This window comes from Tenrec ecaudatus, chromosome 16, assembly GCF_050624435.1.
Source record: "Tenrec ecaudatus isolate mTenEca1 chromosome 16, mTenEca1.hap1, whole genome shotgun sequence".
Classification (NCBI taxonomy): Eukaryota; Metazoa; Chordata; class Mammalia; order Afrosoricida; family Tenrecidae; genus Tenrec; species Tenrec ecaudatus.
Genome location: NC_134545.1, coordinates 87,301,211 through 87,321,167, shown reverse-complemented (window position 1 = coordinate 87,321,167; position 19,957 = coordinate 87,301,211). Strand labels below are relative to the sequence as shown.

Below are 19,957 nucleotides of genomic sequence, written 5' to 3'. Positions count from 1 at the left end.
ACCAAACATCATGTCTGTTTTCAAGGACTGGTCTACTAACAACATGCCTCACCATCTTCATTCTAAGGAGCATTCTGGCTGTACTCCTTCCAATACAGACTTGTTTGTTCCTCTGGTACTCCACAGTCCTTTCAAGCGTCTTCACCTACATTCAAATGCATCACTTCTTCTCCGGTCTCCCTCACTCCTTGTCCAAGTTTCACCTGCATAGGCTCAGAACAAAACTTGTGGGCAGAGAGCTTAGCAGCCCTGCAGGACAAGGCAGAACTGCCCCTGTGCGTTTCTGAGAGCATAACTGCATGGGAGAAGTATAGCTTTCTCCCTCAGGACAGCTGGTGGTTTTGAACAACTACCCATTCGGTTAGCAGGCCAACATATAAGCCTCTATGCCATCTGCGTAGAAGGCAATAGAAAATGCCATGGCTTGGGTCAGGGGCACCTCAGTTTTCAAAGTGATGTCCTTGCTCTTTAGCATTTTAAAGAAGTCTTAGGCAGCAGATTTGCTCAATATAAAACATCATCTGATTACTGCTGCTTCCAGAAGCATTGACTACAGATCTAAGCAAAGTGCAATCCTTAATGTCTTCTATCGTTTCTCCACTTATATAATGCCGTATCCTGGTCCAGGACGCTGTATACTTTGAGCTCCATCAGCATGGTTTCAAGCCCTCCTTGCTTTCGGCAAGCTTTGGGTTGTGTCATCCGCACATTGCAGCCTGTTAACAAACCTTCCGCCAATCCTGATGCGGAGTTCTCCTCCATCCAGTCCAGCTTCTCGGATCATCTGCTCAGCGACAGATGGAATAAGTATGAAATCCCGAAACACTCCTTCCCTAATTTTAAACAAGGCATGCATTCCCTGGTTCGGGTGCCTCTTGGTTCGTGTCTGGGTCCAGTGTGAGCACAGAGAAGTGTTCTGGAATTCCCAGGCCTCTCCAAGTTAGCCAGTTTGTTTTGCTTTCTCTCTTCTTGCATAGCACAGAGCAGAGCCGATGACTGAAGATCTAGTGTGAGGGGAAGCCATAAATATCCCAGCTTGCTGCATTTGAGACGATTAACCACATAGCAATGCAAGAAAACTCGGTTCCTCTGAAGGACACCACCCCCACCCCCACCCCGTACAGAACCATAAAGACCGGGAGAGGAGTGAGTTTAGGGAAGCAGCTGTGGGCTCCAAGGCTCCCTTGCTTAGGACGGTGTGATTCCCACACACCATGGTGAGCCTGGAGAGCCCCAAACTGGCCTGTTCATCTCGAAAGGTCAATCGTTTGAAGCCACCACGGGAGCCCTGAGGGCGTTCTACTCAGTCCTAGAGGGTCATTGTGCGTCCCTGGACTCTACTGCTGAGGGCGTGGCTTTTGGTTCGAGAGCCCCACACACCAGGTTTCCACGTGTTACTTGGCAGAAGTCTCACTGAGGGAGAGGGGCTCTGGAGTTGATTTCTCCGTCACTGGAGGAGGCAAATCGAGACAGGACACAGCCCACTCTGCAGGGGAAGAAAGCTTTGGGGCTCAACGCAAAAGGGTAGCGTGCTGTGGATTGAAAGAAACGGCTTCTCCAGACGGGCCAGCCCCTTCCTGCTAGAGTCCAGTAACTTCTCACCATGAGCCCTCCAAACTCTGGCTGCCTCTGCTGACCTTCTGATCTCTTTCCCATTCTTCTCAGCCTTCAAAGAAGTGTCTGGAATGTTAGCCCAGGAACAGCCTGAATCCCAAGCCCTTGTCCAGCAATCTGCAGAGTATAGGGCAGGTGAGCTCCAAGTGCCCCGAATTCCATTCCTTGCTCCAAATAACAGTTCTCACAGGGTTCTAGAAGCAGAACCAGGACCCCAGGTTCTGGAGACGGCTGTTTCTAAAATTATCTCCTAGAAGTGTTTCCAAATCCCCAAATTGTTCGGAGCCAAGCTCACTAAGACAGAGAGAGGCTAACATGTAGCAGGGTCTGTGCAACAGTATCAGGGCCCACGGGCCAATCCTCCTGGCCCACCCCACACGGAGAAAGGTTCAAACAGACGGTCTTCCGGTGCAGGCCCAGACTGCCCCCACCACCCGCCCCCCCCCCAGCTACAGGCCCTGGGCAGGCGCAGGCGGCGGGGAAGGCAGCCCCCAGGGCACCAGGGCCTTTCCTGGGGTCTTCCCACCCTTAGATGTAAGAGGACCGCGACGGAGTCTGCGGAAGGGATGGAGTGACAAGGAGGGGGTCTGCGTAGATGGGTGTGACTAGCCCAGGGGACACCAGAAATGGGGGTTTGGCCCTGGGGTCTAGGGGCACTGACTCCGCGGAGCCGCCTTCATGGTCCCGGCTGTCCCCCCGCCTCTGGGAACCCCCCTGAAACGGGGAGGGCCTTTGATCTGGGGCCGGCTCGCTCTGGGCGGCCCTGGCCAGATGCCCCCGGCCTCGCCCTCCCCCGTCTCTGCTCGACGCGGGAACTGTTTCCGGCAGTTGCTGGGGGCAGCTGGGCACCCCTTCCCCGCCCCCCGCCTTGCAGCTGTTCCCCAGCTGCCCGGCCTCACCCCAGAGACAGCTGGGAGCGGGCTGAGGGCGGAGCAGGGAGCGGGCCAGCTGCTCGGCTCCGGCTGCAGGCCCGGCCCCGAGGGCGGCGACATGAAAGGGTTCGAGCTAGTGGGGGCGGCGGCCGAGGAAACCCCCTAGTGCTTGCCCCACCTCCCTGCGGGTTCTGCACATCTGGGCCCTGGGGCCCCGCCCCCGGCCGTTCGGGTGGGGGTGTCTTGTGCCGCCGTGACACCCAGCCCTTCCCGGAAAGGGGAGGAGCGGTGGGCTGGGTGGCGGTAGGGGGATGGGGGAAAGGGTAGGAGGCTCCGCCTGGGGTTGGAAGGGAGGGTGAGTGGTTAACGGATGTGAGCCTAGGGCGTTGGGCTGCGGGTATGCTCATCAGGTTGGGGCGCGGAAGGCCCCCAGATGCTTTCTGGAGTCCACCAGTGTCCTGGGGCAGCTCCAGCTCTGCCTGAGCTTCCTCAGCCCAAACCCTTTTGGGAGGTGGGTGACAGCTGCATCTGCAAAGCCAGGACAGCTGGAGGGCTAGGGACAGCTGGGTGGGGTTAGTCTCCCTTTGGCACCCCCAGGCCATGCCTGTGGCAGCTGGCTTCACAGCTGTGTGTCCAAGGGTGTGGTTGTGTGAGGTGAGCTTCCAAAGTTGGACCGATGGGGCTCAGGCCCATCAAACTCTCACCCAGAGCTTTCCTCTGTATCCAGCAAAAGGACCCCTCCCATCATCGAAAACCAAACTAAGCCAAACACAAAACTGGGCGGCTTCCTGCTTTGCCAACTTTTGACTCAGGGGATGTCCAAGGGCTCCTGGGACATTGGGAGTGGTGTGACCAGAGTCCACGTGAGTGGAGCTGGGCCTCTCTGCCCACCAGTCATCCAGCCTGGCCAGCCTTTCACCCTGGGCAGGAGTGGGCTGGTTTTCCAGCTGTTAGCCCCACACAGGAGCAGGGGGAGGGGGAAGACAGCTGTGGTCATGGTGCTTCTGGCTGGATCTTCAGGCCAAACCGGGGAAGGGGAAGCAAGACTCCGCCACCATCACGACCTCCGACAATGATCAGGGCATCTATTCCCACGGGAAGAGGGAGGCACTTTGCAGGTCCCCAGACTCTGGTTTGGTCCAGTCCAGTGCACTGCCTGAGACCATTTTTCTGAAAGGGTGACTAGGGGCCAGCAAGGCCTGGGCTCACCCTTAAGCCTCTCTCTCCTTTGCTCTAGACCAATGGTTCTCCTCAACCTGTGGGTCTCAACGCCATTGGGGCTCAAACGACCCCCTCACAGGGGTCGCCCGATTCACCACAGCAGCAAAATTAGTTATGAAGTAGAAAAGAAAATAATTTTATGGTTGGGGGGGTCACCACAACGTGAGGAACTGTATTAAAGGGTCACATTAGGAAGGTTGAGAACCACTGCTCTAGACTTTCTGGGGAGAGGTGTTCAGGCACCCCTCCTGCCCAGACAAGAAAACTGGATTCCCACCCTGGTGCTTGGAAGATGGGCACAGGTGACTTACAACACAGGCAGATCCTGGCAACAAAACTAGTCTGTTGCATACCCCCGGCAGGCAGCTCCCCGGCCAGCCTCTCTGGGCAGTACTTCTCCAAGTCCAGGGTGTATCACCAGGGAGTAAAGAATGCAGGTTCCTGGGCTCCCTGAGTCAGCCTTACAAGTTGCAAGGCCACGCTTGAGACTTGGGAGAGACTCTGCCAGAGGGTGGGCATGGAACATCTTTTTCTTCTGGCCCCAACCCACTGGAAGCGAAAGCTCTGAAAGGGCTGTAGAGTTCTCCTTCAGCCCCATTAGATGTCACTTTCCTGTCCACCCTTCCTTCCTGGGCAGGGCCAGAGCCACAGGTCAGCCAGTGACCTCTTGCTGTCCGGGCCCCAAGGAGAAGCTCCTTGAGCAGAGCTGCACAGCCCATGGTCCTGCACAGTACCTGGCACTCAGTATGAGCTTAATAAATATTTGTGGACTGAAGGAGGCAAACGTTGTCAGGCTCACAAAAAGGTGTTTCTCCTTTGTCTGTCCTAGCTAAGAGCACATTGGCAGGACCTCAAAGGGATGCCAAGGCCATGGCAGCATGGGGCCAGGCCTGGGAGGCCCTTAGCAAATATTTGTCAATCAAAGCCAAGGCCAAGACTTGTAGTACCTGACAAACCGATATGCCCGGAGCCGGCTAGACCCAAGAGGGCAGAATCAAGACCAGGCAGGGAAGAGCTTCTGTTCCTGGGGCCCCCTTCCCCAGGCCAAGGCTTAAAGATCCCAGGCCTGGAGCCTCAGGGTATAGGGGGCGAGGCAAAGCAGGGAGTGGGGACTGCGCCGTGTTTATTAGCAGATTTGGTCTTGGTGTGTGCACTGGAGATTACAGAATGATACCTGCGCCCTGGGAACAGAAGTCCGCGGCTCATACAGTGTGCTCGCTGCTACAGGGAGTTGCTGTGTCCAAATGCAGGCAAGGACGGGGGTGGGCAGCCCTCCTCCCGCTCCACTGACCTTATCAAGGGCTGTACTGTTGTTCCTTTTTTTAAATTATTATTTCATTTATTTCTCTTTATTATTATTAATATTATTATTATTTGCTTTTGCTTTTCCTCTTTCCTGGACCTGGGGCTCCTATCTTTAAAAGATTCCATTCTGAGGCTGAAGATGCCAAAAGCTGCGTGAGAAGTGGCCTTTGAACTCCATTCTGGGAGGGCGGTGAGAAGGAAGCAGAAGAAATCGTTCTTGGTTTGGGGGAAAAAAAATAATAAAGGCTCCATCCTCTACAGGTCATCCCTTAATCAGTGTTCACACGGGCCCCACTGGAAAACTGCAGGGAGCAAACAGGCCACAGGCCGGAGGCACCGGCCCTTCTTCCTAGGGGAAGCTGAGGTGCCTTCCAGCCCTGGGGGGTGTGAGGGGGCAGAATAGAAGAAAAAAAGAGAGGGGGGGGCGAGAGAGAGAGAGAGCTCAGTGCCTTGAGACAGACACCTCCCAACTCCAAGGGCCACCTGTGGCCCCAGTTCAGCTCCCACTGTTTCCACGTCCAAAAGATTTTAAAAAATCAAAAAACAAAACCAAATCCCAAAGGAAAGACAGATGGGAATGGAGGAGAGGAAAGGGAGGAAGGTCCATCTCTGAATGCATAATTCCCGAGCCACCAGGAGCTGGGGGGGAAGATTCCCCAGCGCCCTGCTGCCCGCGTGGCGTTAGCTCGTCACGTAGTGTTTGGTGGACGGCTGCCCATACACCCTGTAGAAATCCTGGTGGCCCGGCTGCTGGGAGGCATCCAGCCAGTCTCTGACTGCCAGGCCGGGAAGGGACTGGGGGACCGAGGGTGTGGGCGGGAGTGGGTGTGAATACTCTTGAGAGGGCACTGTCCAGGGGAAGTGACCGGAGCGGGGGTAGGGCTGGTGGCTGCCATGGTTGGCCACGGAAGAGCAGTAACAGTTGTCCACAGAGCAGACGAGAATCTTGCGGCCGCCATACTGGGGGAGCATGGGCTGCTGGGCGGCAGAGCCGTTGGGGTACTGCGATGGGGGGAACACGGGACTCGAGTGCACTGGTTGGGCACCACCTGGCAGGGCCACCAAGTGCTGTGTGGAGCTGCATGGCCCCAGGGGCTGCCCAGACTGGCCCTCGCCGCTGGCCGTGCCCGCCGCCCCGTACTGGCCGCCCACAGGGCCCGAAGACGTCTCTAGGAAGCTGGCCTCGGGGAAGGCCGTGGAGTGCTTGCGCTTTTCCGCCCCAGAGCTGCTCACGCCACACGGGTACAGGGGGACGCTCTGCAAGAAGGGGACCGGTGTGCTGAAGGGGCCTGTAGAGAGTGTGGGAGCAAAATTACCAAAGGCCTGTCCATCAGCCACCCAGGCCTCCTCCCTCTCCCCTGGGGAACTACCGTGTTTCTAGGCCCAGCACAGGGCACTATGTGCCTGTCGTCTCAGTTCATGCTAGCTACTGGTTCCCAGAGGAAGTAGAGAGTCCCTCATGATTCCCATGTTACAGCTGATGAAACCCAGGCTCCGTTTGTGCCCAAGGTCCCCCGGCTACAGGTGGCCAAGCCAGCCAGAAAGGTGAGACTGCCCTGCCTCTGAGAAAGGCTCTGACCCCAAGGGTTCGCTCTCCCTTCTATTGTGGAACCCCACCCTCACCTTCTAGCATCTTCCGCAGCTGCTTCTCCTTCTTGGCCACCTCGTTCAGGAAGAGCTTTGAGTTCAGGTGGCCGATCTTAGGGGGAGAAAGGCTGCTGCCCGTGCAGGTCTGGGTCCTGGGGGCAGTGGATGGGCATCTGCTGTGAGGAGGGGTCACCGGTAGGCCTACTCCTCCCAGCCCCCAGCCCCCAGGATCCTCCAAGTGCTGGTGGCTTTCTACTCACCTGTCCATTAGGATCTTCACAGACTTGGTGTTCTGGAGGGGAGGGGAGAGAGAGCAGGGTCAGCTGCCCCATCCTCCCTCTCCCAGGCAGGGGTGACTTCTGATTCCAGCCCAGGGTGGTAGTGGTGGTGGGGGGCAAGGGAGGCATTTCATTTTCCAAAGATAAGAGCAGCTAACATTTACCCAGTGCCTACGACGTGACAGATACTGGCTCTATTAGGTAGCTAGCTTAGGGACAGGGGGCTGTCCCTCCCATGCCTGCAAAAGCCCCCAGAGAGGAGGTTGGAAAGAAATCAGGCAGCCATTAGACACCTATGAAGACCCCAAACTGAGCATGCTCATACTCAAGCCCCCAGCCAGGTGGAAGGTACACCTGGACAGGCCAACGTAGGCCCAGGCTCATGACATCACCCAGGTGGGCTTAACCCAGCCAATGGGGTCAACCAATACCTTTATTCTAGGTGGGCTAGAATAAAGGCAGGGAGCTTGCTCTGAGACTCTCTCTTACCCTGCTCCTGGTCAGAAGCAGGTAGAGAGGGAGGGTCTCCTTCCCCCGAGAGGGAGTGCACATGTCTGCTCTGGGTTTACTTGGGGCTCACAGCCTCTTGGGCTACATACTCCCATGTGTGGGTGCTCTTCCACGTGATTGTTTGGGCCCAGGTGTGAATCCCTTTGAGACTGGAAAACCTGAAACTTGTCCTGTCCTTCATGCAAACCCACTTGGATGACAAAACAGGCTTCGGCGTGAATTCTTTCATCGTGGGAAGCCAAGAACCGAGGTCTGCCCCACTTGAAACCCTGCAGCTCTAGCGGCAGCTGCACAGCTAGCCGAGGCGGCAGGGTCTGCAGGGCCTCCGTCCTTGATCTGAAATCTTTGGAGCCAAATGAATTTTGAAATTTGGGCAGTTGTTGGGATTTTACAAGAAATCTGTGGTGCTCACCCCCTGTATTACTTAGCGCACCCAGCAGGACGTGGGGGGTGGGTGCCCAAGGCAACACACATTAACATACTTTCCACCAAACACTGGATGGCTCCCACCGAGAGATAAAGAAAGGCTGGAACTGCTCAACACCCATTCAGGTCAGCTTCTGCTACTAACTGAGTTGCCAACGTTTCTTCCTCCTTTCTGTCCCACAGTTTGTTTGTTTTTTGGGGTGGTGGTGGTGGTGGTGGTATTTGCCTAACGGACAGACCAGTAAAAGCAGATCCTCAGACATGGGGAGCAGTGCGTCCCACCAAGGTCACAGAGCTAGAAAGAGGAGAGGGTTTACATACATACATACTCTCTCTCTTCCCTCCCAAGGCTGGCTCCAGAGTCAAGGGCACGGTGAGTGAGGGCACTGGGAGTAGGGAAACCGGTTGGTTGGGAGTCTCAGAAGACTGCAGCTCTCAATGTAGGGCCCCCTGCTCCCCCTGCCGGGTCCCCTGGCCTGGGCCCACCTTCATGAAGCTGACGTCCTCCGTCTTGTCGAAGAGCATCTGCATGGAGCCCAGCAGCTTCTTGGCTTCCTGCATGCGCTCGCCGAGGTGCAGCGCCTGCGCTGCGTTCTCGCTGCAGAACTTGGCCTGGGCCTTGTCCAGGACCTCCACCGTCTGCCGCAGGTCCTCGTCCAGCAGCTGGTGCAGCTTCTCATACTGCAGCCGCACCTCCTCCTTCAGCTGGCTCACCTTCTCCTGTGGGAATAGGCAGGGGAGCCCTTACTTCCAGCCCAGTGTCACCTGGGGCTCCCATTCTCCAGGGGGTCCTGGAGTCCCAGAGGCCTGGTGGTTCCCACAGGGTAGTAGGGGGCTCTCGGTCAGTCACTCCTGGCACCAATGGGGTGATCCACATCAAATGGCTGACCGGAGGGTCCTAGGCTCAGAACTGGTGGGTCCCATGCAATCCTAAGGAAGGAACGAACCATGGTCCCTGTTCCCCACCCCCCACCCCTCCGCAGCCCCCACCCCATGCCCCCCGGCCCAGAGCTGGGCTACCTCCACCAGGCGCTTGTCGGACTCGAGTTTGTACAGCTGGTCCTCAATGTCCTGCTCCCTCTCCTCCAGCCGGTCCTGCTGCTTCATCAGCATCTTCTGCAGGGACAGGTGGGGAAGGGACATCAGAGGGGGCCCAGGCCCATGGCTCTGCCCCTTCCCCAGGGTGGGTGGGCACGACCTTCCCCTTTACACAGACTCACCCTTTGATGGAGCTGACCTGAAATCTCTGCCGCCCAGCCACCCCCATCCCCACCCCCCTCCTGTAACTCAGGGGCCTGCCAACAGCTAGCTGAGTAATCTCTGACCCAGGCCGCCAAAAACCTGGCCTAGCTTAAACCGAGGGAGGGGAGGGGAGGGGAGAGGTGGGGTCAGCCTGGACTCCCAAGCACATTTCCTGTCCTGCCTTATCTAATCTTCCCAGTCCTGCTAGGAGGTGGGCCCCATTATTACCTGCTTTTTACAGAAAAGGAAGCTGAGGCCCAAAGAGGCTGAATACTTTGCCTAAAAGTTCCATGGCTAAGAAGTGGCAGCTGGTGTACACACCCAGGTGATCTGACAACAGGGTCTATGCTCATGCAAGCCAGGCTGCCCCTCTCTCTCAGGAGCCTCCTCTTAGAGGAGAGCACCCCAAGATTCAGAGGGACAACTGACTGCCAAGATGACAAGACCCTCGGGCTCCCAGCCCAGAGCTCCTGTTGAGCATGCGCCCTATGCCGGGGCACCTCACTGGCCACCCCAGCACGCCTTGGTTTTTGACCCTGGGCGCCAGACCGCCAGGCTCCTCGCTAGCTCCCTCAGCCCGACAGGCAGGACGACAGGCAGGATGAAGACGTGGCTCTCTGGAGCTCCCAGGCCAGCCACACTTCCTTCAGCCAGGTTTTGCCTGAGTATTCATGGGGTTGCCACCACTCTCTTCCCCCCAGGCCTGTCCATGTTGGCTGCTTCGTGTCCATCACCTTCCTCAACAGACACCCCTCTTTAAACAGGGTCTCTCCTTTCTCCAGAACCCTCCATGGCGCCCTTTCAAGCAGTCTGTTGGCATGACAATAAAGGCTCCCTATCACCTGCCTCACCTGGCCAGCGAGGCTGCTGTGCTGCCCCAACCCTCCGAGCTCATTCTTACTCCCTCCAGTTAGGCGCTTGTCCTCCTGCAGTACACAGGGCCTCCCCCCACTTCTCGTCTAGTCCTCCAAGGCCCGACTTTACCCAGACCCTCCAGGAAGCCTTCCATGATGACCCCCTTCCCTCCTCATCCTGGCCAGGCGGAGGGTAGTCACAATCTGCCTGCTGTCCCACAGCATTAGCCACCGGCCACGCGTGCCTCTCACACCCCATCGGGAAAACTTGAGCATTCGCTCTTTGGTGGTATCAGCCACACTTCAAGGGCTCCGGAAGCAACTGCGCCAGTGGTTAGTGTGGACACCATCTACGGACAAGCCCCGTCACTGTGGGAAGTCCTCCTGGACATGCTGCCCCGTCCTTCAAATCATGGGCTTCCCTGCTGGCCTTCTCCACCCACTGCCCGGCCAGGCCACACGGAGGCCCGAGCTCCCTACAGGGGCAGAAAGCAGCTACTGAAGAAACAAAGAAACGAAGGTTTGCAACACACTTACTTGCACACAAGTCTGGCTTGCAGTAAAATGTCCACTCAGTGAGCAAGGGTGGTTTGCTTTTGTCCTCAGAGGGGCCTCAGAGTCACATTCAAGTTTGACTCTATGACCTTCACTCCCACCCAAAGTACCCAGCCATTATGAATGCCCCCTTCTAGCCCATCTCACACAGGAGGAAACCCCGACCAACAAGAGCCACACCCCATGTGGTGTTGCTGGCTGCCTAGACAACAAAGACTCGGGCTCTAAGGGCAGGAGGAGGTTGGGGAGCAGAGGAGGCTAAGGCTCTTGGATTCTAAAGTGGGCAAGTCCAGGGGTTTCCCCACCCTACCCAACCCCAGCCTAAAGCTGTCCTTTCAGTAACGGGCCAGGACAAGACCTCTAAGGAAACCCAGGAGCCCCTGCCCCAGGAGCTGTTGCCCCTTCAGCAGGGCCTCCACCACCAATGCCACGGGAAGGGGCAGGGGCAGGGTCAGGGGCACGGGCAGTGTGAAGGTCGAAGTCTGGAAGCGGAGCCTGGGTGGAGAGCTGGGCAGAGGTGCTAGCGCACTGTCCTACCTCTGAGACCGGCCCGCGCACACACACATTCTGGGCCCACCTCACGCACAGCACAGTTACCCCTAACTTCACCCATGCAAAGGGGCATCAGAAAGTCTGTGGGGAATTCCATCGCCTTTCAATTCTATTTTTGCAGCAATTCTTTGAAGCCCCAAGTCTCTGTATTCGCGAGCACGCCGGCACTGGGAGGCTGGGCTGTTGTTCTGAGCTTCCCAGGGCACTGCGGGAGGTCTGCTCCCATCCAGAACGTGGGACCCGTTTCCTCCTCTCTAACTCTGCCCTCAAATCTCCCACCGCTGCCCTGTGCCTACACTCAAGCAGTTCCTCACACTCCAGGCCACTCCAGTGCCCAGAACATCTGCCAGGCTGCTGGCACACACCGTGGGCTGGCTCCCCGCTCATCAGTGCCAGTCTCGGGGGGTCAGGAGTGAGGCTCAGCGTAGGCTATGAAAGAGGCAGGCCCAGGTTCCTAGAGGGTGGGAATGGAGCCAGTCCGAGGCCCCTGAGGCCCTGGAGGGCCCTAGGCAACTTAGGACTGTCTGTTCAGCCAAAACCAAGGAGGTCCCCCTGGCAGTCCTGGTGGTGGGTGGGGAGGTGGGGCTCCAGTCCTTCCTCTTCTCGCTTTTCTTAGCGTCGCTCCCCTGATGGCACCTGTACCCTGGGGCCCTGAAGTGTCTTCCACTTCATGGCTGCAGCAGCAGCCCATGTGCCCAGGCACCACGGTGGGTGGGTTTCATTTCCCCTCCCCCAGTTCAGGATCATCAGGTGCTTGTTTCGGTTGCATGGGTAGGGGGAGAGGGCAGGAAGGGGAAGGAAGCTTGCTGGAGGTGGGGCCCCCCCCCCCGAGGGCAGCCCACAGATCCAAGTAGGGACTGCCAGAGCCGCCCAAGGCAGGGTGGGCAGGGGGGCAACACTTACTCCTGCTGTTCAGTCAGCCAGCCAGTGTCCGTCTGTCTGGTCTCTCTCTCACTGGACCACCTCCCCAGGTATGGCTGAGACACAGGAAGGTGAGGAGCAGAGAAAGGCAGGCCCGACCAACTCCCAATTACGAACAGCTTCCTTTCTACCCTAGCTTCTCCCTGCCTCCTCTGGTGAGGCCCGTGAGGCCCTTTCCCATGCAGGTAACAACCCAAAGCCAAGGAGGACCACATTCCCTACCAGGCCACATGGGGGGAGCCCTTCCTGGGACCCCTCAACTGTGGTTCACCCCCCCACCTCCACCGCCCCAGGCTCTGGACAGACCACTTGAGGCCTGCGACCCAGGAACCAGGCTTTTAGGATTGGGAAGAAAAAGCCACAACCCAGCCCCGCTGAGCCAGACAAGACCTGTTCCCTAGACTCCTCAGGGCATTCCACGGTCTACTCTAGGGTCTAGAAGGGTCGAGAAGTTCCCGGAACCAGGGCCCCAGAATGCCCTGATCCCCAAACCCACCCTCCCATACTCTCTGCCTGCCACCACCCAAACCTGGAGAGCGGGAAGCTGTCCTCCCCTACACCCCTGCCACATACCCTCTGGAACCTGAGTGGCCAGGCCCAGCTGCCATTTTTGATGCCAGGCTGGACTGGCAGACTGGTAAGGCTGTGAGGACTCTGGGCTGTAGGGAAGGGCATAAATAACCCTAAATCCCTCATGTGAACCTTAAAGAGAAGCCAGGTTAGCAGGGCCCAGGGTCCCAGGGGCTGGGGCAGAGGCAGTTTTTAGGTTTTCAGGGAGAGACTAAGTAAGGTTGGCTCCAGCAGTGCTTAGAATAGGAGGGAAGAGGGGCACGAGGAGGCCTGGGCTGTGTCCTGGGCCAGGTGACTCTCAAACCATTGGCGCCCCTGGCTGCTGCCCTGGGTTAAGAGTTGTCCCATGCCACACAACCTCCCCCCAGTTGCCATCCCTTCCACCACTACAGCCCCCTCCATGGCCCAGATCCACAGCACTCCCTACCATCAGAATATCTCCCAGTCCTAGACACGCCACCCCCACCCCTCACCCTGGGCCTTCAGCCCAGGGCTGGGGTGTTAGACCCAGAGAGAGAGCATGGGAGGGGGAAGCAGGGCAAGGGGAGGCAGCCCCGAGTGGCAAGCCTCGCAGACCCAGAGGGGGTTTCTCAGCTGCAGAGCAAGCGGAATTAGTTTTTGCCTTGCAGAGAGCAGCACTCTGGGGCAGCAGAACAAAGAGGCGCAGGAGAGAAAGCCCCCCTTTGTCTGGGTTTGAATGCCCAGCCAGCCGGGAAGGCAGGCTTTCCCAGGGCCAGGGATGAGCTCGGCCAGGGCGCCTGCTCAGTCCGGGGCAGGGGCCCAAGTCTGCTTCCCCTTGTTCCTATGCCCACCCAGGCTCAGCCTGGCTCCCACCTCCAGCACCCTCCTGAAGGGAGACTGTTTGTCTTCTCCCAGCGGCATCAGCCACCAGGTGCGAAGGTCACACACAAGCCAGAGGCTGCTCAGACACACAGCCCTCCACCTACCATCGCTGGGGGCAGGGGCTCACACAGCAGCTCAGCCATGCTGACGACAGTCATGTCATGCTGCACACTCAACTTCAACTGGAAGGGACCCAGCAAGTATGGCTTGCAGTCATTCAGTGTGTGTGTGTCTCTTTCTCTCACCCCCCCCACACACCCCACCCCCGCCTGCAGACAGACATGCATGCAGTCACCCAGAGCTGCAGGAGGCAGAGTAATCAATAGGGCGTGCATGACAGGCACAGGGCTGTGTCAGCAGGATCTTGGGGTGGGGGTGGGGGACTGGGCTCCTGCTTGAGGTTCCTCTTGGGGCCCAAGGCGGAAGAACCAAACCAGAACTAGCTACAGACTCAAGGTAGTTCCAGGAAGGGACATTGCAGACACCCTCCCGCCCTACAACCTGGGGGACGGGGGTCTGCCTGCTGGGGGAGGGGCAGCAGCTAGGCCCCTCCTACCCACCCTGAAACAGGGCTGGCCCAGGGAGGACCTCCACAGCCCACCCAGAGACAGGCTCTGCCAGGATCCCAGTGTCACCCCTTCAGCTGGGGCTCCCGTGAGCTGGGTACCCCAACCCCAGGCCGTTGCAGACTGTCAACTGAGTCCACATTGGGATTCTAGCCCCTTCTCAATTCTGAGCCTCAGGAGACAAGGAACATTTTCAGGGAGATCTTGACTGGGAACCTGAGAGATGACACAGGCACACAGCTAGGACTGCACAACCCCCAACAGATGCTCTCCGACATGCACACCCCCTCACCCCCCATACAAAGGTGCTTCACAAAGTCCTTTGGAGTTCAAAGAGAACGGACACTTTCCACACGCTTTCTGAAGCCCCTTCGTACACACGAGTAGGGTTCTTTCCTTGTTGAGGAGGGGCACGTGCTAAGGGGGTGCCACCAGGTGCCACTGGAGGTCTCCATCTTGGACCCTCAGCCCCCAGCAGCCCGCAGGAAGAACACTATTCCTGGTCAGGACTGGTCCTAGGCTCCTGCCCACCCCTCCCAGGACAACTCTGACTTCCCCAGGGCAGACGCTGGGGACCCAGCCTTGTGCAAGGGGAGGTGGTGGTGGGTGCTGAGTATGCAAATGAGGGCCACCAGGGGAGGCTACTTGGGTTTTCCAGATGCAGGAAATAGGGCATTTCAGCAGCCTCTTGGGAAGGGAGAAGCGGAAGAGCAAGGCACAGCTATATTCACAGGCCTGTGCCAGCTCTCCCGGTTACCCCAGGGACCTGGGAGCCCTGTCCCCAGTCTGGCCTAGAGACTATGGTGAAAGGGAAGGTCCATCCATCCATCCATCCATGTTCCCCTGGGCCCACTCCCACCTTAGCCCCAACACGGGGTGGGCTCTCCCTTCCTTCACAGGGACCAAGTCAAATTCACACTTGAATGACAGGAGATTAGGCTAAGCTAAGGAAGGGTTTCCAACTCCAGTGCCCTGGGACACCACCCAGAATCCGGAGGGCCTGGGGCTAGGAGCCTGGAGGAGGCAGAGGAGACCTAAGTTGCCCTGCACAGATGCTGAATGCACAGAATTGCACATCTGGCCCTGATGCAACCCACTCCTCCTGAGCCTGCTCACACCAGGCACAGGAACACAGGCGCCCAGCTGCTCACATAGTTCAGAGGCTGCCTCCACCCTGCTCTTTCCTGGAGGGGGAGGATTCAGGGGCCTACTGGTGGGAACCCCAATGTATGCTGCCTGGACTTGCCACTGCCACTCCCAGCCCCCAATGACACAGACAGCCGACAGGTGCATTTGAAGGTAAAGCAGCCAGTCTCAAAGACACAAATCTACCTAGTTACCCTCCTACCACCAAAGCAGGTGCAATTACGACCTCCCCCCACCCCGATCAAAGACAGACCTTAGCCAGCACTCAGACACAGCTAAGACCACAACTGCGGGTGCAGGTATCCATCTATCTACCACCCCAGGTGGCTGGCCCTTCCTCCATCCCTTTCAGTCACACTCCCCTTTTTTTCCCTCCCCTCACACTCCCGCTGCCAATCCCAGGACAGAGCTCCACTGGGCTTTTCCCAGCCTCCACCCACCCCAGCCCCTCCTCCTTTATTAATAGCAGCAGCTTCCCAATCCGGAGGGAAAGTCAGGGCCGGGCCTTGGCCCTGAGGGATGGAAAGCAAACGGGGTCTCATCTGCTTCCCCTAGGCTTCCCCAAGGCCTCCACCTTTCCCAGCCAGATTGAGGGTGGGGTGGGGGAGTGGCTCTTCTCCCCAGCCCCCACACTTCCTTTAAGAAACCAGTGGCCTGCTCTGGCACCACAAAAACGCAGTGCTAGCCCATCTGATTGGAAACTAATTATACAGCAAATTTTATTTGCTATCCCCGCCCTCAGTCTGAGAAAGCCCTCCTGCCTTTTGTTGGCTGTGTGTGTGTGTGTGTGTGTGTGTGTGTTTTAATTGCTAAACAGTGACTCATCCTGACTGGTCCCCCTCACAGGAAACAAACTCCCCATCTACAACCAGCTCCAGCCAGGCGCTTCCTCATACCCAAGCTCCCCACTGGCCTCAACTAGCCTCCAGGGGCCCCCACCCATTAACACGCCCTGTCCTTCCAAAGGCCAAGCTTGTCACTTATCACACCCAGGCCCCAAGCTGAGGCTTCTGAAGGGCCAGGCCAGCCCCTTCCTTCTGGTATGACTCAACTCTGAAAGCCAGGGGACCTGGGAGGGACATGGGAGGCTCCCCCACCCCCCCAGGGAAGGGACGGAAGTAGAGCCTCCGTCCTTTGCCAAAGCCAGGCCCGGGCCCCTGAGGGGGAAGGCGGGTTTGACATTGGCCACTGCTGCAGGGTGTACACAGTGGGAGGGGATGAGCGAGGTTCCACAATCACCCAGCCGGCTGCCCAGGGGAGCCAGCTGCCTGAAACCAGATTTCAAGGCGGTTCAACCTTAAACCCACAGGATTCTTTTTCCGTCTGCCACTTCCCTTCCCCAAATGTGGGAGGGCTGTGACCAAGCGCTGGGCTGGGAAAAAGGGCTCAGGGTGATGGGAGGAACACACTTCAAGGTCTGTTCATGCAGACGAGTGTGTGCGTGCGTGTGCAAGGCACACAAGACACACGTAGGGCAGGGTGCCTCACCCGGAGGGCAGGTTACTGGGGAATCATCCAAACAGTTGGGACGCGGTGCTGGCCGGGCAGGGCCCATACAGATGCCCTGAATTCTATGCTCCCCCTGAAAGAGCGGACCCTCACCCCCATGTGTTTCCAATAGAGCCTGCAACTAACATGGCTGCTTTGTTTACTTCCTCATTGGTATGCCAGCACCATGGATCATGTCAGCCACAGCAGTGGCACCGGACATTCATTACATAAACAGCAGCTGGAGAAGCAGGACTGGGGTCAGTGCCTTGGTGACTCCCCCCTCCCCCAGGGCCCACAGAAACGGCGCTGGGGCAGGGAGTTGCCTGCAAACCAACAAACCAACACCCTACCTCTACCCCCAACAGCCCCAAGGCCCAAGCCTACAAATGACTCACAAGATGGGCCCATGAGCACAGGTGTGGATGGGAGCATGTCAAGTAGCGCCGGGGGAGCCCCCTTCTTCCCAGGACTTGCTCCCCTCCCCACCCAAAAAAACTTTCAAAGTAGGAGAGTGTGGAAGGTGGCCTCTGGCCTGAAGTCGCAACAGTGTGTCCCGATGGATAGACACTGTTCCCTAGGCAGAGTGTGCGTGTGTGCGTGCGCGCGCACATGGGGTACTTGCCCGGATCTCATTCCTCCGGATCTCCACGTCGCACACCGAGTGTCCCTGATGAGCGCCGCTGTAGTAGCAGCAGTACTGGCACACGGCCACCTGCTCGGCCTCGCAGTGGTAGAGGCGGTAGGCGTTGTGCTGCGGGCAGCTCCAGGCCCGCACGTCGTCCGCCTCCACCAGGAGGTGCCCGCGGGCGGTGGAGGGCTGCTGCAGGTGCGTCTGCACGTGGGACTGGCAGCAGGGCGCCTCGCAGCGCAGGCAGACCTTCTGCGCGGGCAGCGGGGGGCCGCGGCGGCAGAACACGCAGTGCAGCGCCGCCGGCGGCTTCTCCACGTGCAGGGCGTTGAACTTCTCCACGATGTTGGTGAGCTTCAGGTTCTTCTCCAAGCCGGGCTTCTGGTTGTAGGCCTGGTTGCACTCCGGGCAACGCACCAGCCCGCTGTCCTTGGCCCACGCCTCGCCGATGCAGCCCCGGCAGAAGTTGTGTTTGCACGGCAGCTGCACGGGCTCCACGAAGACGTGCAGGCAGATGGGGCAGATGAGCTCCTCCTCGAAACAGTTCTTCCAATTCTCCGCCATGGTGGCTGCGGGCAGGGCGCCCGGCGGGTGCAGCTGTAGGTCCACCGAGTCCCAGGCTCCGGCCCGACAGCCGCTCGGTCACCAGCGCCTCCCCGGCGTCCGCCCCCTCAAGCAGGGAGCTTCGGTCCTCACGCCGCGCGCGCGGCCGGCGGCGTCTCCTCCTCTTCCCGAGCGCCTAGCGGGAGGCGGCGAGCTGCGCCAGAGTCGCGGCCGGGGCACCAGCCCTGGTGGGGAGCGCCGGGGTCCAAATTCCATATAAGAGGCCACCTCCCCGTCGGCGCGGCTAGGGCAGCGGCGGCCCACGGCCTGCACCCCGGCCCGCGACTGACATTGGGGCGCGCCCCGAGGCGGACAGAGCCTCGGAGCCGCACGCTTCCTCTAGCGACCGCGGCGGCGACGGTGGCTCCCTGCCGGCTCCCCGGCGCCGCGCCTCCCAGTCCTCCTCCCCCGGGCTCCGAAGGCCGGGCGGGCGGCCGGGCGAGCGAGGAGGGCCGCGCCGATGGAGGCTAGATCCGGACGCGGCGGGCACGGCGAGCCGGTGGCCCCCGGGCTGGGGCGCGGACGCCCCCCGGCCGTCCGTCCTGGGGCGGGTGCAGGGTGCGGGGCGCGGGCGGACCGACTCCGGGGCGCTGCGTGCGCGCAGGGGCAGTCATTCAGATGAAATTCCAGTCCCCGGCCAGAGACACCAGCCCGCCTCTGCCTTCCTCCGCCCTTCACAAATAGAAACGGAAGGGGGAGGGAGAGAAGTGGAAAGAAAAAAACGCCAACGGGAGGGAGGGGAGGGAGGGGGGAGGGAGCAGCCCCGGCGGTGCTCTGGCCTGACCCCCTCGTCGCCACTTCTGCGCTCCCCCGAGGCCCGGCGCCGCGCGCCCCCGCCGCGGACAGACCCCCGCGCCCCGAGCCCGCGCTGGGCGGGCGCCTGGGCTCGGCGAGGAAAACAAGGATTGATCAAACTAGAAAGGAATTTTTCTCAACTGCTAATGAACGGGAGGCTCGGCCCCGGCCCTCCCCCTCCGCGGCCCGGCCCTCCCCCTCAACCCCCCCACTTTCTTTTCTTCTCGGCCTCTGCTCCGGCCTGGGAGGCTCGGGCTGTGGGCCGGGCCGGGCCGGCGGGGCCGGGCCGCCAGCCTTCCTCAGCACCCAGCCATCTTGGGCTGCAGGCGGCGGCGGCCGCGGTCCGGGCGCGCTCGATCGAGGGTCCTGCAGCGTTTTTATTTTGCTTCCCCCTCCCTCTCTCCCTCTCTTATTTTTAGGGGAGGGTTGGCGGCCTCCGGCAAATTAAGAGCGAGAGAGGAGGAAAAAACCCAAGTCTCGATTGCTTCCCACCTCTGCTCCACCCACCCAGGTTCTTTCCAAAAAAAAAAAATTTTTTTTTAAAGATGGGAATTGAAAGAAGTCGGCAGAAAGGCGAGCGAGCGTCCCGCGGCCCTCGACTGCTGCTCGGGCGACGCGTCCGGGACGGGCCTGCGCCTGTCACTCGGTCCGTGGATCCGTTTGTCCGCCCGCTGCTTCGCAACTTAAGAGGAGGGCACTCGGGGTAGGGTCTCCGCCACGGCCGTCGGCTCAGAGCTTTATCTTCAGATCAAAAAAGAAAAAAACCCAGCCCCAACACTCATCACAGCCACCTTCAGCCATCTTGCGCGTATTATTATTATTTCAGGGATAATCTATTTAATATAAATAGCTGCGTTTCTAGCTCCCTCCCCCGCATCCTGGGCTCCCCGCCCCCTCTTAATAATAATCTCGATAATAAAAATGATCGGCGGGCCGGGCAGGGCAGTCAGTGGCTGCCTTTTCCTGCCTCGGCTCGCTCGGGCCCCGGCTCTCCTCCCTCCAGGGAGGGGGCGCGGGGTTCGCCGCCGGGGCTCGACGTGGGGTGGGGGGTCCCGCTGCCCTCCGGCGGCCCCCGCCGCCTCCGCGGGAGAGAAGGGCGCCCTCGCAGAGGCCGCGCTGCTGCGAAGAGGCCGCGCGGGGAGGGCCTGCGCCCCGCGAGACCAGCTGGAGGGGCTCGCGGGGGTCCCACCACGGCCGGGCGCCGGGGTCCGCAGCCGCCGGGGATACAATGAGCCTGGAGCGGAGTGCGACCAGCGGGTGGGGGCGCGAGCTGGCTGGGGGCTGCGGGGAGCTGCGCACCGGAGCTGGGGAGGACGGGGGAGGGGGCTGTCCCTACATCAAGGCCGGTCCCGCTACTCGGGAGGAGGGGAAGGGGGAG

At 59.5% G+C, this 19,957-nt stretch overlaps 1 protein-coding gene across 1 annotated transcript; it reads right to left on the bottom strand.

Annotated features, from left to right (window-relative positions):
- Window positions 1–3,678: 3,678 nt before the first annotated feature.
- On the bottom strand, window positions 3,679–19,957 carry TRIM8 (tripartite motif containing 8). The gene is made up of 6 exons (XM_075535013.1): window positions 17,176–19,957; window positions 8,834–8,929; window positions 8,300–8,533; window positions 6,860–6,891; window positions 6,636–6,751; window positions 3,679–6,301 (listed from the first exon to the last, which is right to left on the bottom strand). Exons 1-6 carry the CDS (start codon window positions 17,743–17,745, stop codon window positions 5,694–5,696), a joined length of 1,656 nt encoding a protein of 551 aa, XP_075391128.1. The 5' UTR covers window positions 17,746–19,957; the 3' UTR covers window positions 3,679–5,693.